Source organism: Globicephala melas, chromosome 9 (assembly GCF_963455315.2).
Source record: "Globicephala melas chromosome 9, mGloMel1.2, whole genome shotgun sequence".
Classification (NCBI taxonomy): Eukaryota; Metazoa; Chordata; class Mammalia; order Artiodactyla; family Delphinidae; genus Globicephala; species Globicephala melas.
Window position 1 is genome coordinate 43,141,638 of NC_083322.1, and position 24,124 is coordinate 43,165,761.

At 36.8% G+C, this 24,124-nt stretch overlaps 1 protein-coding gene across 7 annotated transcripts in view; it reads right to left on the reverse strand.

Annotated features, from left to right (window-relative positions):
* Positions 1-1,797: 1,797 nt before the first annotated feature.
* Positions 1,798-24,124, reverse strand: part of BBS9 (Bardet-Biedl syndrome 9) — a 445,438-nt gene continuing 423,111 nt past the window's right edge. For all 7 annotated transcript variants that reach the window (XM_060305435.2, XM_060305434.2, XM_060305433.2 and 4 more), the window contains 2 exons: positions 2,417-2,527; positions 1,798-2,205 (listed from right to left, as the gene is read on the reverse strand). In XM_060305435.2, the coding sequence (XP_060161418.1) occupies positions 2,174-2,205; positions 2,417-2,527 (143 nt within the window). In that variant the 3' untranslated portion in view covers positions 1,798-2,173. The remainder of the gene's footprint in view (positions 2,206-2,416; positions 2,528-24,124) is intronic.

The window sequence follows — 24,124 nt, forward strand, 5'->3', positions numbered from 1 at the left end:
TACCGATGAATCTATATATAAAACAGAAACAGACTCACAGACATAGAAAACAAACTTACCAAACGGGAGCGGGTAACAAACTAGGAATATGGGATTAACATATACAAACTACTATACATAAAATAGATAAGCAAAAAGGATTTACTGTATAGCACAGGGAATTATACCCAATACCTTGTAATAACCTATAATGGAATTAATTTGCAAAAAAACCCTGAATCACTATGCTGTACACCTGAGACTAACAAAGTATTGTAAATTAACTATATTGCAATTTTAAAAAGTTTAATTAGTAACTTCTTTCCTTTTGGCAGCTAGTAAAATGCAAATGGTAATAAATTAGAAACATTCTAAAATATTTATATGTATGATGTATGCATACAGAGTTCTGTATTCAAATGCTCCAAATAAAAAAATAAAATTATTTGGTCAAGTAATTTTGCTAATAGGCTTAAGATACTGATAATGATTTCTAGGAAAACTTCTTGCAAATATACTTCTTAACATTAAAAACTCTCAGTATAAGATGTAATTGTAGCAGCAAAAGTCACCTTAAACTCCCAAATCAGAGATAGGAAGCCTTTTGAGTTTACATTGGTAAACACTCCCTCATGGAAGAGAGAAATTGTGGAGGCCATTAAAAAAAGGAAACAATGGAGGAGAGATTTGAAAAAGATAGAAATCACTGTACTCATGCACATTTAAAGTAACCTTTACAAATCAAATGATATGCTTCATAAAACATATCACAGGAAATAAAGGGAGAGAATCAAAAAGTGAAGGGAAAGAATTGGGGGGAATAGAGGAAGGGAAAGACTGATCAAGGCTGATGAACATAGAAACAAGAGAGAAAAAGAAATTGAGTTAAAGAAAGGCAGACAGGACATGACAAACAGGACATGACTCAAAAAAAAAGAGAAAGAAAGGAGAACAGAGATGAGCACATGGACACATGCACTCCATGGACAAAATATCCCTGGGAACCAAATATCAAAAAGAAAAAAAAGAAAAAAAGACACAACTCAGAAACACTCTTTAAAGAAGGAATATACTTCTCTTCTAACCTTTCTTCAATGAAGCTGTTAAAGATGATCAGAAGTGTTGTGGTTTTGCATCTTTAGGCATACACAGAGCCAAGACATCTTTTACTGGTCCCCACAGGCTGGGTAACATTAACCTAATGGTTGATTCTGGCCCAAAGGCTAGAAGGTGTCCACTCCCATACTTGACAATGAAAACTATTTAATCTTCTGCTGCATCTCCTAAAAAAGAATGCTATAAATAATAAATAATACATCCTCTGCAATTTTTTTGACATTTCACTTATAGAAAAACTGCGAGCCACTTTCTCCTTTGTACTGACTGAGGCATTCCAAAACTGGCACAGACATATTTTTATTTAAATAAATCAGCCTTGCAACTGTAATTTTAACCCGAAATTGGCAAAATCTCCTCTATTTCTTACATATGAAAACCTTACCTTTTAATTATAATAAAGTGTGAATCCTTCTATAACCTGGATTTTTAAAAGGTATCTCCCATTGGGGTAATGAAAAAGGATGTTAATGTACTAGCTTCCTTGAAAATATTTTAACATTTTCATACAATACTAGAAATACTCACCTTTTCCCACTTTTAGCCTAATAGTAGTTTCTTGTATTTATAAAATAACCACACTCAAGTCTTACCGTGGAGAAGCAACATTTTTAGTTCCGTTCAATTTCTTCACTTTAAATAAATAAAGAAATCAACTATATAACCCTCTGATTACAAATCAAATCCAAGATATTGTTTGACAATAAGATGCTTTTATTAAACTCGATACATTTAATATATAAGAATTCTGTGAAAAAACTGGGGTATCAAGTAGGATCTGGGTCTTTGCATTACAAAGTCTGCCCCCAAAAGATGTCATCTCACTATATACTGTGGCTGAAAGCATACAGATGACCAAAAAGGAGCAACATCCTTTCCTGGTAAGACAAGTTCAACTGACTTGCCCATAGTATTACAAGTCCTCCTAGAAAAATTAAAAGTCCCCATCCCCATCTCTACCTATTATCTCCTGGCAGGTGAGCTGTATGAAGCACCTTCATCTGTGCTTGGCATGAGGTCCACACATGATCAGCCTTGGGAAGGCCATCTTCCCCTCAACCAGACAACTCTACTTCAACTATTCTGAAACTCCTTGGAGGGGTGAAACTTCTGGAAAAATGAAAGAGAGCAAGAGAGAGAAAAGGTCTGAATATTGAAAGTAATATACAAATGATCAAATTCAGCTGCACCCAATGCCAGGGGGAAGGCTGAATAAGTTAGAAAACAAGCAATTTTGCAAAATGCTTTCTGGTATGACAAAACCTGACCAGTGTCTCGCTCTTCCTGACATACCAGTTGTGAAGGCCACTCATTCTCTTACCAGCTATGGGCGTCTCCACGATGAGGTGTTTGTGGTTGGTAAACAGTTCAGTGGAGTCTTGCTCTACTGATCTTTCTTCTAGGTCTGATTCTGGGATCGTAGCACAGCCACCTAGTTGAAAAATACAAACAATATTTTAAGCAATGTGTAGAAAAATCTACCTCTCCATACGGCAACCTCAGCTTAAGAACGTACCAGTCATGAAGATGATAAATAAAGAGACAACAATCTTCAGGAGTAGGCCAAAAAAGAATAATCTTAAATGTTTCTCTTTCGGTGAAAATGCTGGGAATGAGTCATTGCCTTTAAAGACATACTGATGAGCACTTAGCAACAGCAGCGATGGTGTTGTCTTAAAATTTAACCCTTTTAAAGTCAGAAAGGACAAAATCTATAGCATATGTGATATCCATACTATAATGGTACCTCAACAGAAATTCCCTTTAATACCAGAGCATCAGAAACTATAAAAGAAACAAAGCACATCGACTGTGAGGGAAAGAAAACTTCCCTGAAGAAAGAGGAAGGCCACTGGTGTTCTGAGTTGGTGACTATGGTGGTATTTCTCAGGAATTTGATTCTATTCCTGAATCCCAACACCTTACAGCAGAGACACAAACACTTCATAATTCACAGCAAAGCCATGAATGCATTGTGGAAGCTTTCAATTCCAAGTCAATTCCAAGGTGACTTGAGGATAAGCTGGGACCACTGCGCTTTGAAAATATTAGGTATAAGCCATTTGATTTTATCCACCAAAATATTGTACGGAGAACTCATGCTGAGAATTTCCTGACTACATCTGTAACTTGATTTGACTAATTTGATTAATTTCCTGGAAATGTACTAACATGCTGTATACTGTACACATTTTTCCCCAAAGCCATTCTTCTTGTAAATAAAGTGTGATTTTTCCTTTTCTGAGGCTTCTCATACACTGAGTCCAAAGCCTCCATATTCAAGTTTGGCTTTATGTGTGAGGGGGTTTATAAAGAGAGAGTACCAGCAGCACTGATGTGTAAACCACGTCACTCAAATGAGAGTGAAGTCAAGATCCCAGGTCTGAAGGAAAGTACACCTTACCATCCATCCCTCTGGATCAGCTCTGAAAAAGAAATCGATGTTGAGGGAAACTTGAAAGACAAGGATTTCCACACTCATAAAATAAGAATCAGAGGTAGTCTCAGAGGTTTCCCAAACAGGAAATGTTAGAATTATCCATCAATGCAATGGAACTTGCCCTGCTTTACCTTAAAATAGCTAGGGCCCCATCCAGAAGGAGAACCAGGCTTATTTTTAATCTGTTTAAGTAAAAACAAACAAAAATTTCAGAGTAAGCAGTAAAAGGAGAGAAATAAAATATAAAATTTCCAAACTAACAGAGACCTTCTGAAGCCCACTGTAGCAATGCTTCTCAAAAGGACCAGCCTTAAAATTTCCAATCTAGAAGCCAATACTTTTGTCACGTATAATAAAAATGAATAAAAGGAATTACTAGAAAAATAAAATGAACAATATATAGGCCCTTATCTTTTAGATTCAATCATTGTAAAAAGCACACTGTCAATTGTTACAAGTTTCTCAATGCTTATTCTCAGTTTCAAGTAACAGACAGTTTGCAGACAGATGCTAGTCTTCTATTCACACTTTGAACAGCACTGATTTCAAGATATGGTCTACATTAATATGATACATGGAATTATAGTTAAAAATAATAATTCAGCCAACTCCTAATTATCAGACGTTCAAATAGCCAGTAAACTCATTCTGGCAACAGCAGGGGCTTCTCACAACTTATGTACCTCCCTTCTACTCCAGTATCTGTCCGGCAGCTCCCTCCTTGCATAATGTACAGAACAGCCCCCCTCTCCCCACCAACATGGGATGTCTAGGCTCTCCTTTGCCCACTGCTGGTACAATTATGGAGATCCACTTCTATCCCTGTGCTCTCGTGTAAAAAGGAGTTTCATTAAGGAACCTGGGATCCCAAGTCAGAACTCTGGGGGCATTTTCATAAGGAACAATGTCATAAGTGGTGGCTTCATTTTAGAGTCCTATTACAATTAAATGCTTAAAACACTTTTCTGGAGTAATCTGGAACCCTAACGCCTGCAGGTGAAATTTGAAAGCATGAAGCATGCATCACAAATTGCAAACAGTATCTATAGCATTTGGAACAAGACAGTTTATAAATTGGAGATTACACCCGTGATGTTTAAGAGGATGTTTTTGAGACATTTCACTATGCTCCCTCTTCCTCTGAATTGTTACCAATCAAATTATGTGCATGACCATTTGTGTTAACTAAACCTGGCTGTAAAAATTTGTTGCTTTGCAAATTAGTAGAACATCAAGATATATAGCAATCCTCCTATATATAAAATAGATAAACAACAACAAGTATAGCACAGGGAACTATATTCAATATCTTGTAATAACCTATAATGGAAAAGAATCTGAAAAAGAATAGATAAATATATATGTATATGTATAACTGAATCATTTTGCTATATATCTGAAACACTGTAAATCCACTATACTTAAATTTAAACATTTTTTAAGAAAATTTTTCTGGCTACAATCCTCATGTAGCCAGAAAATTATTTAAGTAGAAAATCTTACCAAAAATTCTGAACAATAGGAGATCACCCTATATTTATAAAGATAATTCAACTCTAGGGTGTTTTTTTTTTTTTTTTTTTTTTATGGATTACAAGCTATCCTTAAACCTGTTTCTGCATTCAAAAGCAAATTATAAAATTGTTGAAACTTCTTCCTCACCAGGTGGAACACATTTTATCAACAAGGGAATTACACTAAGGAAATGCTACCCACTGTCAGAAAACAAACAAACAAAAACAATAAAAAAGAGCTCAGGGACTTCCCTGGTGGTCCAGTGGTAAAGAATCTGCCCTCCAATGCAGGGGATGCGGGTTCGATCCCTGGTCAGGGAACTAAGATCCCACATGCCGTGGGGCAACTAAGCCTGCAGCCAGAACTACTGAGCTCTCGAGGCTCAACTAGAGAGCCTGTGTGCTGGAAACTACAGAGCCCACGCACCCTGGAGCCTACTCGCCAGAACTAGAGAAGAGGAATCCCGCAAGCCACAACTAGAGAGAAGCCTGCACGCCGCAATGAAGAGCCCACACTCTGCAACGAAAAATCCCGCATGCCTCAACAAAGATCCTGCTTGCCGCAACTAAGACCCAACGCAGCCAAAAATAAATTAATAAATAAGTCTTAAAAAAAAAAAAAAGCTCAGGTCCTCTCTGTAGGTTGCTATAGCATGAACTATAAAAGTTATAGGGTTCAAAGGTCAAGATAGGAGGCCAAGCAGAAACAAATGTAACTGTCTAGAATACCAGAGATCAAAATCAGAATGCAGGGTAAGCACTGGTATTCTGGAAAATATGTAACCAGCTGGCTTTCAAGGAAAAAAGGTAAAGCCCTAATCTGTAGTGTTTGCCCATTTCTTTGGTATAAATACTCCTATCATGGCCAGTTTCAAGCAACCAACGTGACATCACCAAACGTGGAGCTTGGCAGAGATGTGTAAGAGGACACCATGAGATAGCACTTTCACCATTCAGATTCCGTAGACAAAAATAATCTCAAGAGCATAGAGAATAGTAAAATGTAGTAATAACTAGTGAAGGGTTCTGAGGTGTATTATCTTTGTTCTTAATACAACTTACTTGGTTGTAAAGTTTACATAATTTAATTTTTAATAACGGCTGAATTTGTTAACTGGCTCACAGAATTCCTAAAAATTCAATGATTGGTTCTCACCAGCCAGTGTGAGCCAGCTCCAGCACTGAATGCGGGCTTATTTGTAGGGAATTTAACAAAGCCTCGATTCAAACCATGGCTCAGCATTTATGAGCCAAGTGACCTTCCTGAGCAAATTATTGCACTTTAATGAGCCTCAGTTTCCTTAACTATAAACAGAGACTATGGCAGCCCTACTTCATAAGGAAGAAATTGATGAGCATGTGTAAGTGCTTGGCACATTGAAAAACACATTAAGTTCTGACTATTTACTCTCATGTCAAAGTTAGGAACACTAAAAGAAGAGTAGAGTGAAAAGGCCAAGACGGAAGTCCCTAAAGTTGGAAGTCTGAAGGGGTAGGGTTCACACAGCTGATACAGCCATGGGGCCAAAAGACACAGCTCTGCAGCAAAAAAAAGAGTGTTCAGACACCTTAAACATGTGGCCACCTCTGAAGCTGACTACTCTATTTACTCACGCTACTTGATCTGCAGAGTTCTATTTGATAGATACTTGATTATAACCCAGATGAATTCTGGTGGCCCAGCTTACCTGCCTCACCATCTACCTTGTAACTCAGGTAACCTAAACCGGGGGTTGGCCAGATAGTACATATTTTTTAAGCTCTGTGGGCCATCTGGTCTCTGGTGCAACTGCTCAGTTTTGCCATTGTAGTGCAAAAGCAGCCAAGGACAAAATGTAAACATGAATGAGCATTAGTTGTGTTCCAATAAAACTTTATTTACTAAAACAGTCAGATCTGGCCCATTGGCTGTAGCTTGCCAAAGCCTGGCCTAATACAAGGCTCACAGAAAGCTACTCTTCAACTGCATCCTAATTCTAAAGGTTCCTAGAGGCATTTAACACTGCCAGATCATCTCATAGTATTACTATAACAATAGCAATAAGGAAGAGGAAGAGGAGGAGGAATAATAGTAGCAGTTCTTTAAAACAATATTATTTGCCCTACTGCTACAAATGCTCTTTTTGTTTGGGCAGTGATAAGCTTTTTTTTAAAAAAAAAATAGACTAATTTTTAGAAGATTTTTATATGTACAGAAAAATTTAGTAAATGGTACAGAGAATTCCCATATATTCTCCACACAGTTTCTCCTATTGTTAACATATTGCATTAGCATGGTACATTTGATCAATGAACAAATGCTGATACATTATTAGTAGTTAAAATCTATAGCCTATTCAGATTTCCTTAGTTTTTACCTAACATCCTTTTCTGTCTCGGGATCCCATCTAGAATACCCCATGACATTAGTTGCTGCATCTCCTTTGGCTCTTCTTGGTGGTGACAGTTTCTCAGACCTTCCTTACTTTTGATGGCCTTGAAGTTTTGAGGAGTATTGGTCAAGCATATTGCAGAATGCCCTTCTCCTGGAATTTGCTTAATATTTTTCTCATGACTAGATTGGAGGAAAATTTTTAAGACAGTTTCTTTTCATAAATTCTTAGAATTTCCCAAATTTTAGGATTGTCTCCAGTTTTTCTTCTTTTCCTCTATCAAAAGTGAAACCCAGGTGGGCAGTGAATGGGGAGGCCTCTTAAGGCAAAGGAGGCCAACAGCAAGGCTTGACTTAGACTGTGAAGTTCTCAGGAGTGGGTCAGTCTGGGTCTAGCTGTTGGACGCAGGCAGGTTGTCAGTTGCCCCAACTGTAAAGAGAGAGTTTTAATGAGGCCTATTGTGAGGATTATGTGAGACCGTGTACACTGAACACAGTGCTCAGCACAAAGTACATTTTACCATCTCTGTTTTCTACGAATTTTCTTGGCATAGATACACTTTCCACACCGTATCGGTGGAATCAAAGAACTTTAGCTTTTAGTGCAACCACCTTCATTTAGGAGACATCAAAACAGAGGCTCAGAGAGGGTAGCGGATGTCCCTCATATCCTAGAGCCGATTCCTGATTCTCCTGCTTCCTAAACCATTAGCGCTTTCTCAAGAATACCTTTTTTCCCATCAAGATCTCAGTGGATTTGCTTGTGAGTTGGTTTTCCTAACCAGTACTTCCTTTCAGTGATACAGAAAACCCAGAAGGTTGGCAAGCTGTTCTTTGGGTATATTTTAGGACTTTGCGGATTTATATTCTTGCAACAGAGACCTTTGCAATCAACTGAGTGTATGGGTGCAAATGTTCCATTCCTTCAGGGAGGAAAAATTTTTTTTTCTTCTTTTTTCTTCATATATTTAAAAGCAATCAAACAAGGAGACACTTTGAGAATCACAAATGACCACAGACCATGCTCTGACTTGCCAGCCAAAGAATCTTCTGTTCACATGCTTGAATTGCCACTAAGAATTTAAAACAGCAGAAACCTCAAAAATATACACCAGTGACATTTTTCTTTTAATCAAGATTTACTTGATGGATAAAGTGTTTTTGAAGTTAACATTCAGATTTCATTTCAAAGGTTTATAATTCACGTGAAGTGTGGCGAATGGGTGCTTTGAAAAGAATATTTCACTATCTTAAATATGAAAAGTTTCCCTAAGAGACTATGAGTAGTTAAAAAATTCTCCGAAAATATATTCATTTGAAATAGTTTTACTCTTTATTCTCTCTCAGTCTCCCTCACCCTCTCCCTCTCTCTCTCTGTAAATGTGTACACACAACCACACATAGGCATTAAAGATATGTATAAGAGTTTTCCTGATAATTCTCCTCTACTCTCTTCATTCTTCTGTTTTCTTAAAATATATTTTTTTAGCCCAAGGAGAATGTAAGCTATAGAAAGCCAAGAATCCTACTGTATGTTTGTGTAGCAATTTTAACCAAGTATTTATAAATTTTTTGACAAAATGCAAGAATGGAAGGAAGAGGGGTGGGTAAAAGAGAGAAGGAGATAGAGGATGAAAAGGATAAGTGGGGAGGGGAGAATAAATTATCAACATATTCCATTTTTCTGTGTACACTTCTACAGATGATATTTGGGGTGACTTACTGAAGGTATAGATGATAAAATATTAAAGAATAAAAAATACAATAGCAGTTAGAAAAATTTAATTCAGAGTAGGAGGTATAGCTAGGAAAAATTGTGTCAGATAAAGACTTACGCAAGGGCTGCCATGGAGAGAAACAGCAAAAGGCTTGGAGGAAGAGTGGGGCTGCACTTCCCCTGTTAATTCTCCACTGACTTCTCTTCTTCCACACTGGACTTCAAAGGGCCCAATCCATCTTGTACTTGGACTTAACATTTCCTTAAGAACACACCATAATTGGTAAAGCTATGCTTGTTGGAAATTTTTTGACTAATGGGTGTGTGTGTGTGTGTGTGTGTGTGTGTGTGTGTGTGTGTGTGTGTGTGTGTGTGTGTGTGTGTGTGTGTGTGTGTATGACTCTGTTCTGTGCTTATGGGCCATTTTAGAAAGCCAATACTTCTGTGAAATTGGGTTTACCAAGGTGCTTACTAAGTAGATGCTCCAGAAAACTATATATATATAGGAGATTGTTGAAAATACAACAGTCAGACCTTGTCAAAGCACACCTTGGAAATAAAGCCCTCAAGAATGTAACGTATCATTGAATGAGTTCTTACCACAGCATGGCAAATCACGTTGATATCATATGGTGACACTGCTTCTCTGAAGGAGGAACTGGAGATCATACGTCAATATCGTTCTCATCTCCCCTTCCATTCTGCCCTTTACTTTGTTGTAATGTAGAGGCATCTCACACTTAACCTGGTACAGTTTTACAGTTTCAAACTCAGGAAACCAGAAGAAAACAATGCCTTTCTATATAGTCTTATGTTTCCAGTTCCAACATATGATATTTGTTTTTCTATGTTTCTTTTAAATCCATTCGATAACTTTTATTTCTCCCTATATTTGCAGATGACATGCTGACTGCTAGACAGTAGCTCATCTACTAGCAACAGAGATAATAATGGTGAACCAGTGAGAGGCAGGTGAAGTTCACTGTAATGTGTGTCCAACATGATGCCTGTGGAATGTTTGGGATTTCATTTCCACTACCTAATAATAAACTTTGATCCCCCCCCCACACCCGGTAAGAACTTAAAATGTGTTCAGGACTATGCACATATACCTATGTTTGAAAATATTTCCATTTTACACCTCATAGCAGAGACCAAGTTTGTGAATAAAAGGAAGTCTGATATATTTTAAGAGGTCTAGCATGTGTCTCAACAAGTTTTAAAAATCCCATAAAGACTGAATACTAAGTCCCTTGGGGTATAAGGGCTCCAGTCAGAGAATCTGGATTTAAGAGGGTAGGGTCCTCCTGGCATTAAGATGTTTCCACAACTTGAATAATGATAGGTGTCCAACTATTCTTTTAGCTGGACCACCACTTAGAATTTAGGTCCACTTAGTACAAAGGATTAAGAAATACAGGAACATAGCCATTTTCATCCATTGATAATTATGTAAACAGAATATACCAAGCAGAAAAAAGTCCTATTTACAAAAAAGCAAGCACAGTCCATAAATCCTAAAGATTGGAACAGATCCAGGTTAAGAAGTTCACCAGATGTCAGTCCGTAAACAGGGCTTCATAAAGTGAATTCCCCAATTAATTGTTGGTAAGAGTGATCTCTATACTATGTTAGTGCATTATGATCCCCTACCATATGTAGGTGAATTGTCTGGTCCTATAGATCATTAGTCAGTTATGATACAACAGGACTCAGGGGAAAGAAGTGGGGTAGGCACAATTTTTTCTGATACAGAGAGAAGGTCCCATAAAGTTACTGCTCAGGAACTCGGAGATTTCTTCACTGAAGGAGATGAGAACTCTCCCATTTATTTGCATTACATCTGTTTTTCTAACACATTTAGTTCTTAACCTGGAGTACTTGGAAAGACACACACCAGTAAAAACATAAACGTGGAAGTTAAAAAAAAATAAAACTACTCACTATTTTGTTAAAGTCTCCAATCACAATGTTTTCCCACATGTTAACAAGGCCATTAAATCCTCCAAACAGGAATACAAAAGTATTACCCAGCCATGGTGAGAAGGTGAGGAAGAAGAGAAAGTTAATATTTGCTTTTTCTTGCCAGTTGATCAATGTCTAGAGCACTCTCCAAGGAAATGCAAGATCTGTTGTCTTTCAACTAGATCTTTTCTATACTGATAAGTATAGCACTTTCTTGTTCAGAAAGAAGGTGATTGTGGTATTTAATTTCCATTTTGTTTCTAAATCCTAAGGCAATCCAATGTACAACTGGAAAGACACATAATTTTAAGACATTTCCATTTCAAATACTTTCCTAACTCCCTCTTCAGAGACCAACTCTCTCTCAAAAGTATACACGCACAAATAAAACATTATAGCTACAGTTGAGAAGGAAAGGAAGCCAATAGTTCTGCAATTATAATTACTAAAAAAATGAAAGAGTAAGAACATAACTCTACTTTGCCTGGACACCACATAATAAGAGAGCCAGTGTTCTTCACAGTTCCCTCTTGCATCAAGTGGTTATTAATTCCTCAGTGATCCTGGCAACATTTCTTCAACTTGAGTTTCTTTCCACAACCCAATTAAAAGCCATAATCTTGACCAAACTGTGTTGTTTTTAATAATGACAGAGTTTAGGTGGTGATTTTGAAACTGAGAGTTCAGCTGGGTCACTTCAGTTATACACAGGTTGAGAGAAAAGAGTGAAGAACACAACGTCTCTGGAGAGCACCTGTTTCATCATATTCGTTCACAAATGAGGAAACTGAACAAGCACTCAGGACTCATTCCTAAACAACTCTGTTATCTAATGATATATTTCTACAATAGTCCATTAAACAATGTCATATTTTGCAAAAAGGGAAATGTACACAAGATGATAACCAGCCCATTGATAGTGGAAAGGGACATCCAAAATGGGACATGGCAACTATCATTGTGTCTAGAGCAAAGTCACATAAGTCTGGGACTTAGTTTCTTTTTTTCTAAATTCAGAAAATATAGCATTTTACTTTATGAGAGATGAAGATTAAATTGGTCAGTGCTTGTAATACAGTTATCACAGAGCCTGGCACAGAGTACGCCCCCAATAAATGTTGGGCTATTATTTTCAGTACTAACCTCCAACATACGTTAGTCATTACGTTACAGCCAATTACACATGAACTACAAGCCATGAGCACGGCATGAATTTATATTTGATGCTGTAAAAAATGCTCAGGTAAACCCAGAAGATGGGGTAGGCAGACCAGTGGTGGAATGTTTCTAGCTGGACCCAGTGGTCAAAGCCAAAATTGTCAACCAGGCATCAAAATAATTCACTTGAAAAACAGTGCACACATCCTTTATAGGATGAAACCACTGATAATCTACTATCCTAGATAATCACTATTCTGAGATCAAAACAGGAATTTTAAAAGGGCTCAAATGATGATGATGATGATCAGGGGTGCATAATCACATTCATTGTTTTCTATTTACCAGCAGTGCCATTACTACTGAGAAACACAAACCCACAAGATAATATGACATAAATGGATGAAACATTAAGATAAAAGGGTAAAACAGTGGTAGGTTTGCTTTCTCATGGGAAATTGAAATGGCCAGCAGATGAACCTTAAAAGAGGAAGTCTGCTGACCTAGTGTTACTAAACATCGGAGGCAGCCAAGGAGCGGAGGAATAAAGCAATGTATTTAAATGTATGCCTTGAAGGAAGCAAACACCAATTATTTTTATATGATTTTAATTCTCCTAGTGAATACTTTATGGGTGCTGGCAAGTCCTTCTGGAAAAGGAAGGGATTATAAATGAAGGATTCAGTGGCAATTGCCTGCCAGTGCTCTAAGAACTAACACTTAACAAAGGGTCGTTTAGTTCATACTTCATCTCTAAAGCTAAAGAAATTTTAAGAATCCTTAAAAAAACAGTATAGTGTTATATTCCCATATACAGTCCTTTTTATTTTAATTTCCAGATTGTTCTATAGCCTGCATGATAAACAAATAAGCTTCGCAAAGGAAAATAAACAGAGGAAAATAGTTAATTTTTTTTCTTTTTCATGCAAAGAGTGGATGCTTAATATATACTTGTTGCTTTGGAAAGGAATTCATGAAATTTGAGCAAATACATAGGAAATACAGTCTTTACAAAAGTTATCTTTGAAGAATGCTCTACCACATCATTCCAATATTATGCACTGGTGACAGTCCACTAATGTACAGGCTAGTAAATCTGGGGAAATGCCCCATCAGCTCCTGTATTCTATCTTGTTTCTCAAAATCTTAGCCCATTAACTCTAGAAAATTCTCATATTATGTAAAATGAAATCTCTCTAGCTAACATCTTGCTCTTAAAATTCTCCAGGTGCTTCAAGAGCATGGACTCTGGAGCCAGACTGTCAGAATTTTAATCCCAGCCCCACCATTACTTTTTTTTCTTTTAACTGTTTACTTGATCTTTCTCTGCCTCAGTTTCCTTATTTGTAAAATGTAGATGATAACTGTACCTAGCTCATAGGATAATTGTAAAGATTAAATGAGCTAATTTATATGAACACTTCAAATAATGCCTGGTTCATAGTAAGTGATACATTGAGGGTTATAATAATAAGTATTACTATTATTCTCATCATCTTTGCCTTATATTGCCAAAATTCCCACACCTAAGCCTGAGGTTCTCATGTAAGCTGAGGGAAAGAAGGGTGGTGAATTTTCAGAAGGCAGAGAGCAGCAGCTACAGCTGCCTGACCTCCAGGAATACAAACTGTCGTGTTAGCTAGTCAAGGAAAACCTTAACTGGTTGTCTGGCCTAGTTAAAAAAAAAACAAAAAAAAACAGTAGCCAGTAGGAAATAACAGCTTGATAAAGAACAAGGACTAGGGTCTAGATAAATAATAAAGGACAACAATAAACATCAAATCAGGAATAATCTACTGTCTCTTGACCCCCACTTTCCTGCATCTTCTTCCATTTCTTTACTCCTCTTGGCAGCAAAACTTCTCCAAAGAATTGTCTGTATTTGCTATTTTTAATTCTCTTCCTTTCTCTTGTACAACCATCCCAGTCTAGACCTGGCCTCTACCACTCCACAAATAGTTGCTTTATTCAAGATCACTAGTGACCTCCACGTTGCTAAATCTATAGTTTTCAGCCCTCAACTTACTTGACCCATTAGCATTTGACACAGCTGATCATTCCACCACCTTTTAAAACTCTTTCTTCACCTGACTTCCAGGATGCCACATTCTACTGATTTTCCTCTTACCTCACTGTATGCTCCTTCTCAGCATCCTCTGCTGGTTCCCCCTCTTCTCTCAAACTCCTAAAATTCTGACTCTCCCAGCACTCGGTCTTTGATTCTCATCTCTTTTCTAAAATCACTCCCTTGGTGACCTTATCCAGTCTCATGGCTTTAAATAACACTTTCGTGCTGACAACTCCTAATTTTATAACTCCATCCCAGATTTCTCTCCTGAACTTCAGACTTGTATATCCAACTACTTAGTCAATATCTCCACTTGGACATCTTATAGCATCTCAAACTCAACATATCCCAAACTGTACTCCTGATCTCCCCCACAAACCTGTTCCACCCCACAGCCTTTCTCCTCACAACTTCATCCTTCCTGTGGTTCAAGCCAAAACTCTTGGGGTTGTCCTGGATTCTCCTCTTCCTTTCACACAACACGGCCACTCTGTTAGGAATTCTGTTGTCTTTACATTTAAAATGTATCCAGAATCAGATCACTTGTCATCACCTTCAGCACTACTACCACTTTGGTGCAATCCACCATTATCTCTTACCTGAACTATTGCCAAATTACTTACCTGAGTAACCTTCAAACTGACTGCCCACCTCTACCTTTGACCACCCCCACCCCCATAGTCTATGCACAATAGCAGGCAGGGATCCTTTTAAAATGTAAGATGATATTCCTTTCTTCAAAATGGTCCTCCCCACTTCACCCAGAAAAAAGCAAAAGTCAGCCAAAAGGCTGTACATGATCTCACCCCTCTGACCTCATCTCCTACCACTCACTACTGGCCTCACTATTGGCCTCTTCGATGTCCTTGGAACATGCCAGGCTCATTCTCCTTACCTGGGACACACCTCTCTGATCTCTGCATGGATAAATCCCTCACTTCTTTAAGTCTTTGTTCAAAAGTTGCCTTCTCAACAAAGCCTACCCTCAACCCAATTTAAAATTATAATCTTGTAACTGCCTCTTTTCTGACATTTCTTTTTCCATAGTACTTATCACCTTTTAACACTAACACTTGTTATTTTCTAACATACTACATAGTTTACTTCTTTATCATGCTATTTTTATCGTCTCCCCCGCTAGAATGAGGGTTCCAAAATTTCGGGGATCTTGGGCTATTTTGTTTGTTGCTGTATCCCAAGCCCTGGAATACTTCCTGGCACACAGTAGGCACACAATAATTACAGGCTGCCTTGAGTGAATGAATTTAGGCTAAGGGATTAGTAAGAAGAAATGGAAACCAAAATTCATTCTATTTTTTACATAATATTATCTACATTTTCCACTGGGAGGTTGAAAATAATTACAGCAGAATGTAGTATAGTACCTCCTATTCCTATGCCCCAGCACACGTGGTTGCTCTGTGGATCAAAAAAGCTTCTCAAAAAGTTCTTTGTGTTAATTAATACACATCTTTAAGAAATGAATCTTCCTGGATGATAACACATGGAGAATCTGTGAGACTGAGTAGGTACAACAACAAAATGTTCAGCCCAGAAAAGAAATAAGATCCCAGTAGTAATTTCTGTAGGAGCTAAAGTTAAAAAGAAGTAACAGAACACTTGTAATTCTATTTCTTGATAACAGTCATTTGTGGATGAAGGAACTGCAAAGCAAGGTACAAAGACATCTGTCTGCTTGGGAAATTTCTCAAAACAAATGAAAAAGGATCTATCTTATTTCCACTGGGGCATCAAGTTATGGTCTGGAACAGTTTATTATTCCCAGGCTACTTCAAATCTAAACGTGTTTTTAAAAGCAAGCCCAATGAAAGATTAGATAAACAACTGGACAATGTTTTTTACACTCTGGTAACATAAACATTTCAAATTCCTCCCTAACTCTTGACTAGCATAAATCTCTAATTCCAGAGAAGGTAAAATATCCTCAAAGTTTAAACATTACTTTGAATTATTCACATTTACCTCCATTTCCATCTTATACTTTCTTGGCAATAAAAAGCCAGGTTTTGTCCAAACTATGGTAGGATGACTCTCTTCCAATTGTAAAACAACTTGGACTAACCCCAGCTCTGCTTCCTTTGAAGATAGAATAAGCAGCCCCTCCCAACAGTTTCTTTTCTCTTCTTTCTTACCTCCTATACATCCTGTACTGCCCTTTTTCAAACCAAACCTTTAAAAAACACAGAGGGAAAATGTGAAGCTGTCTGCCTATAACTGAGCTATGAAAACAATTTTTAAATGGTGTCAAACACAAAAGAGATAGGTTGAAAGAGTCAGTAAGGCAAGAAAACATCAGGGTGAGGAGAGCTCTCTCTGGCTGAGAAAGGGAGGCATAGAGTAAGACCTATCTAAGAGAGGAAGCTCTGTGGAAATGCCGCAGGGGATAAAAGGAAGGGAGGGAGAGAATGGAGGAAAACAAAGGTGTGAAAATGCAGAGGGAATGAGGATAACCAGCCCACAGTACAACCCACATGTCAGAATACTTAGGAATAAAAGGGGGTGGCTAGGAGAGAAAAGAAAATACTAGGCTGATAGAGCTGTTCTGTTTGTATCATGTTCCACAGTCTGTGAAACCTTCTCACTTGACCTTGGTCCTCACAACAACTTTGAGTGGAGAGTAGGTAAAAATTTGCACCCCCAGACTCCAGGAAAACTGCCCACTCAGCTCCTGGGCAAGTCACTTAATAATTCTGAATCTCTATTTCCTCATTTGCAAAGTGGGAATAATATCTTCCTAACAAATGATTATGAGGAGTAAATGAGCTATTACATAAAGCATCAAAGTCCTGCTCAATAACTGGTAGCACATTGTGGTAGAGAGCAAGACAGAAAGCAGAAATTGAGGGGGCTCCTAAGAAGTACAGACAGAAATGTGCAGTACAAACAATGCAGACAACTGAAGATCCAGACTTTGGGTTCTGAGGGGTGAAAACCGGATGCAATGTTTGTATGAGAATATGGAAAGGAGGACCATGCTGCACGAAGGGACAGGATTAGAGGCTTATTTATCATAGTTGAATAATTACATTAGTACCATTTTTAATTACTTTTTATGTGCTAGTCATAGTGCTCCTTACTTTATATGTTTGCTCATTTTACAGCTGCCTAAAATGGTAGTTAGTAGTGTCTCATTTCACAGGTGGTGAACTAGACTCCAAAAAGTTTAAGTGACTTGCTCAAAGTCTTGTGCATAGTGAATGAGAGAATCTTTTATGTGCTGACTCCAAAATCCAGTCTTAAAACCATTCCAGAATCTTGTTTCTCCCTGATAGAAAGAAAAGACACACAGTAATGGGATTGTGAATTACTGTCTAAAGAATAAGAGTTTTAGATTGGCAAAAACAGGATCATGGTGTGTACCTCATACCCTCGACATCTGATCCCTCCCAATCTCATGCTCAAAAGAAAAATGAAAGGATTTGGAAAAGTGACTGAGGTTTCATCTCAGCAAAAAAGAAATCAGCATAGAAGTAACTAAAAGAGCCACCAGTGAAGACAGATCCTTAGACGTCTAAAAAGATCCTTAGACTGTTTAAAAAGAATTCAGAATTGATTGATGCTTCTATAGAATATAATTACAAAGGAGAGGAAGTGGCTCAGTAGAGTAGATAGGATTTACAACTAGAAAGAAGTGAAACAGTAAAGTGGAAGATAATGTATTTTCAACAACACCGAGGAAAAGACAAAGCAGTCTTCTAAAAGTTGGGAAGTTAAAATGAGTTCATAGAGGAAATTTTTTAACTACAACAAAAGTAAAGAAAATGATTAAAAGAATGATCATAGGGAAAGGAATTAAGTCTTTCTCAGGATGCTGCACAGTGGTAGAACATTTGACATGAACACGAAGATCTGTTTTCCAAAGTTAGCAGAACTGTGCTCAAAAACTTCACAAAGTCCTGAGTGCAAACTCACTCAGAAGAAAACCTCAAGGGCAATCTCATGCATTATATATATGCAAAAATTCAAATTAAGACATTAGCAAATCAGTATGATATATTTAAAAACAACAATAAAGAAAAACTTATTCCCGGAATGCAAAAGGATTCAATTAATGTTAATTCTTCAAAACATTGTATCAAAAAGAAATCTCAACAGAGGGTAATAATATTCATCACCCACTTCTGATTTTAAAAAAAAATCACCTAGTGAACTAGGAATAACTATCTGAAATTAACAGGCAACATTATGAATAAAGCAGATAAAAACATTCACATTAGTCAGGGTAAAGATGAGGATCCTGGCCACTTATCACTACTATTATTTAACATTATTCTAGAAATTCAAGGCAATATAATAAGATAAGAAAACAGGAAGAAATATATATGTTAGAAAAATGATTAAATGATTACATTTCCAGATAATATGATTGTACACCTAAAAAATTTCCAAGAATATGAAAGAAAAATATATTTGAATAGGTTGAAGATTTGATCATGTCCCTCTGCATTAACAGCATTTAGTTAGAAAACATAATGGAGGAATTATTGTACTCAAAAGGATACTAACTACATTTTTTAAAAAAACAGTAAAGATAAAATAACTAGGAAAAAAAAAGCCAAAGCCTATAGGTATACAACTAAATATTTATAGACAGCCATAAAAGATTTGAATAGATGGACAAAAATATAGCAAGATTCAGCATAAAAATAGTGTCAACTGTCTACAAATTGACTTTGAATCGTAATGCAATTTCGCTCTAAATCTCAAAGGAGTGTTTTAACTTGAAAATATGATGCTAAAGTGCATAACAAAGAATAAATGGTTGAGAAGAACCAGGAAATAATAAATAATGAATTGAGGAATTTGTTCCACCAATTTTAAAGTCTATTATACAGTTACGATAATTACAACAGCATTACTATCAATGTCAGAATAGATGGAGAGGAAAATGGAATAGCACAGAAATACCAGGGATAGTCCCATGTATATAAAAATATTCAGTATATTTTACAAGTGTATTTCAAATTAGTGGAAAATGATGTATTATCCAATAAAATATGCTGGAATATGGGGTAAAAAATTTTTAAAACCTGAAGTTAGATAGGTTTTTAAAAGTCTAATAAATTTCAGATGGCTAAAAGAGCTCAATGTAAAATGCAAGAAGAAAAAAGTAAGAAAAAACATATTTGGAATCAATAAAGAAAAAATTAAATAGATTTGACTACCTAAAGGAAGTCATGTGAAAAAAGTCCAAACAAACAAATTACCTTAAGCAAAATTCAAAACAACCAAAACCCCAGAAAAAAATATTTGTAACATATATTAAAGAAAAGGAGTTAATTTCCTTTAGATACGAAGTGCTCTTCAAATCAAAAATAAAAGGTGATATTTTGATTTACAGAAACATGGGAAAGCATGAAGAATAATTCACAGAAGGAAAAATATAAAAGACTAATAAACAATAGGAATAGTGCACATTATCACAAAATTATGACAATAGAAAATCAAACGGCTAAAAATATTTTTTAAATTTAATCTTAATAAAACCACAGATGCACAATTGAAATTCCAGTTTCCACTTCTGATATCAACAAAGATGAAAAAGAATGATAATCATTGATGTCAAGGAGGTAGCAAAAAGTCACAGATGAACTTTTAAATCAAGAAGCACTTACTTGGGAGCAAGCTGGAAGCAGAAGCAGGTTTTTCAATTCTAGGCCCTTACTCTAAGGCAATAATCAAAGATGCATATAATATCCTCATGCAGATGTATAACACAGAAGTATTTATAATAATTTAAAAATAAAACTATCTAAATGTCCAACAATCAGGGTTACAGCATCTGTACACTCCTGTTACATATCTCTCACTCTAGAGATTTTGCAGGTAGTTTCCTGAACAAGCTCTGGTTTTCCACACTCATTTGCTCTTATTTAAATTATGTCCTCTGCCAGGAATGTCCTCCCCTAATTTCCTTTAAATTCATGTTCCTCATGAGTCAGTTTAAAGAATAATAATGACAGCTATGGTAATAATTATAGCAATAGTAATAGTGACAACAATGGCTAACATTTATCAAGTGCTTTTAAGAGGCAATTGCTATTCTAAGTGAGTTACATATGATAACATTTAATCCTGGTAACAACCCAACAAGGTAATGCTTTTATTATTTCGACTTTACAGAGGAGAAAATTGAGGCATACAGGGGTTAAGTCATTTACCCAAGGTCACACATCTAGTTAGTGCTAGGCACCCAACCAAAAGTGTGCCTCTAAGTCTATGTTAGCATTTGGCCTCTCCAGGCCACCTCTTCTGTAAAATTTCCCTCCGCCCCAAGCCCAGAGTCAGGCCCTAGCTCTCAACCCCACTATACGTCCCCTATATATTCTCTAGAGAGCACTTCACACATGGTTTGACATCTTTATTTGTGCATCTCATGCACCAGACTCAGGATTTTATCTTACTCTGGTTTGTGTCTCCCACGATTAAGCACAATTACTAGAACAACGATTGCTTTCTGTACATGTTTACCCAATAAATAAATAAATACAAAATACATGCATAAAAAAGTAGAGAAACTGAATATCAAGGATCAAAGGAGGGGCTTCCCTGGTGACGCGGTGGTTAAGAATCTGCCTGCCAATGCAGGGGACACCAGTTCAACCTCTGGTCCAGGAAGATCCCACATGCCATGGAGCAACTAAGCCCGTGTGCCACAACTACTGAGCCTGAGCTCTAGAGCCCATGAGCCACAACTACTGAGCCCACATGCCACAACTACTGAAGCCCGTGCACCTAGAGCCCGTGCTCTGCAGCAAGAGAAGCCACCACAAAGAGAAGCTCGCGCACCACAATGAAGACTAGCCCCCCCCCACCGCAACTAGAGAAAGCCCGTGCAGCAATGAAGACCCAACACAGCCAAAAATAAACAGATTAATTAACTTTAAAAAAAGGGATCAAAGGAAAGCAATCTATATAGAGAGGGAATCAAGGACCAAGGATAGAGATTACCTATCTATCTAGATTACCTATCTATCCATCTATCTATTGAACTATCTATCGTGTGCTGATGCCACACTATCAACCAAATGACTAAACCAAAAACAAAAAGAGGGAGAGAGGGAGGAGGAAAAGAAGTCAACACAGAGCATTTTACTACTTGTCGGACACTGTGCTAAATGCTTTTGTGTAATATATGTCACTTGAATAGCCAAAAAGGATATTTCCTTACTGGAGAGTCTGAACAAATAATCACAATGTTCCACGAAGGCAGGGAGAAAAACTGTCTAGAGAGTAACAAAAAAAGAGAGAAATATGAAAAGGAAAAATAAGAGTATATTAACCTAGTAAGAAATTGACAGTGAATATTTCTGGAAATTGTGTGTGTGTGTGTGTGTGTGTGTGTGCGTGTGCGTGTGTTTAAATTCATGTGGGCAAAAAACAACTGAAACAGTATGTGCTATGTATATTACGGCTTTTATTTTCTAAAAACCCTGTAAGGATAAAACGGGATCATATAAATGATTTTGGAAAGGTTAGAATATCACTTAAACATTAGTGACTGTCATCATTCTGGAGCCAGTACAGGCTTTTGCCCCCAAACTCCAAGATAAACCCTCCTGGCAGGTGATACTTCTAACTTTCATGAAAACAAAACCAGTCATTTATCGGCTGGGCCCTGTTTGTTACTACTGAGGGCTGTTCAGGTAAGTAGATCTAGCAAAAGTCTCTGAGTAAGTTACAACAATTGGTTCTTTATTTGATGTCTATTTGTCAGGGAAAGATACAGCTAGACGGGCCGTAAAACAAACCTCTGTTTTTACAGGAACAAGGCAAGGCTGAGGTAAAGTGGCATTTTATGTACAAGAAAATGGGCTTAATGTGTCCAGGCCATAATGTTTATAAAAATCAATTAAAAACTCAAGACATACAGTGAACTTCCATTTTGCCAATGAGAAGAACTTACTCTTAGTATCATTTAATTCTACCAGCAAAACCACTTTTTTTTTGAAACTAATATGCTTTACAGTCTTTCCCCCAAATATGAGTACAAAAGATCTTGGCCCAAAATGGTCATTTTAGAATTAAAGAAATGATCCTTCTTATAGATACAACTTTCAATAAATGGTAGATAAACATTTTCTCTGAAGGCCATGATCAATGGCTAGTTTTAGGTATAAAACCACTTGGTATGGCTACTTGTCAATACTAAAACAAACAAACAAACAAACAAAAACCTTATTTTTCCCAAAGGTTCTATCCTGAATGATACGGGTTACAATGCAGAGGGAGTGAAACCTCTAACCCTCCAACTTTCTGAATCATGGGTCTCAGTGATATTCATGGAAACCCTCAGCCTATAAAGCTGAAAAAGTCCAAAATTACCTTAGCATCCTGGTTGAATTCACCTCCCTATATGTTTGAATTGGAATGACTTCTGTTGTACCTCTTTCAGCTATTTCTAGAAGAGACAAATGAATAACCCCCATCTGCCAGTTTTATGTAAAAACTTTCCCTTAAATGAAATTATCCTTTAACAACTTCCCAGGATACTCTCTGATTCAGTCTCTTGTGGCATTCTTCTGTGTTTTCTCTGGTCTCTTATGAGCAGCATATGGGTATCTATCACTTTAAAAAGAAAAACAAAGTTTCATCTGGGAACATAATGAATAGCAATCATTTTGGATACAAAAAAGCAGTCGTACTTCTTATTACTATACAACTGCAGTTCCACCTACTTCCATGAACTTAACTTCAGAAGTGCCTACAATTATATTATGTGGGTGTTAAACATACAAGTTAAAAAACTGTCAATTTCTCAATTAATGTATGATATCACTTATATATGGAATCTAAAAAAAAAAACAAACTAGTGAATATAACAAAAAGCAGCAGACTCACAGATATAGAGAACAAACTAGTGGTTACCAGTGGGGAGAGAGAAGGGGGAGGGGCCATATAGGGGTCAGGGATTAAGAGGTACAAACTATTATGTATAAAATAAACTACAAGGATATATTGTACAACACAGGGAATATAGCCAGTATTTTATAATAACTATAAATGGAGTATAACCCTTAAAAATTGTGAATCACTATATTGTACACTTGTAAGTTATATAATATTGTACATCAACTATACTTCAATTTAAAAAGTTGTCAGTTTTCGGCAATGCCACATGATTAGCTTTCTGTTCCCAAGAGATCATCCAGTAGACCTGTCATCAACCGACCACATTACCTGGATGAACTGAGCTCCATAAAGAAAACCATCTAGTGTGCTGATAAGAGCTCAGTGCTACAGCTGGACTCATGGGGCTTCAGTTCCAGCTCCACAGTTGTATGATCTTAGACAAGGAACCTAATCAATGGAAGCCTCTGTTTAGAAATCTAAAAAGTGGGGGAATAACAGTATCTACCTTGGAATTTTTAAAAAGATTAAATGAGACAATCTACATAAAAATATGTCATGCATACAAATATGGCCAATAAATGTTAGCAACTCTTATTTTTATCATAAATAAATTAGTTACAAACAGGTGATAATTAAATAAAAACTTTTAACTTAACTGCTGTATTTTTGGTGTCCCAATTTTGAGTACCGACACACAAAAGAATGTTCTTTATTAAGAATACACCAGCTATGAAACAAACACTACAGAGTAACTTTTTTGGTGGTTGTTCTGTCCCAAATGAAAGAAATTCATCCAGTTGAACATAAACTGCTTAGTTTTCAAATTTTAAATGAACATTTGCCTTACACTTAGAATGAACAGTTTGAGGGAATTGGGTAATTCTCTATCTGTCTTGAAGAGCTTGGCTGACATTTTATTATA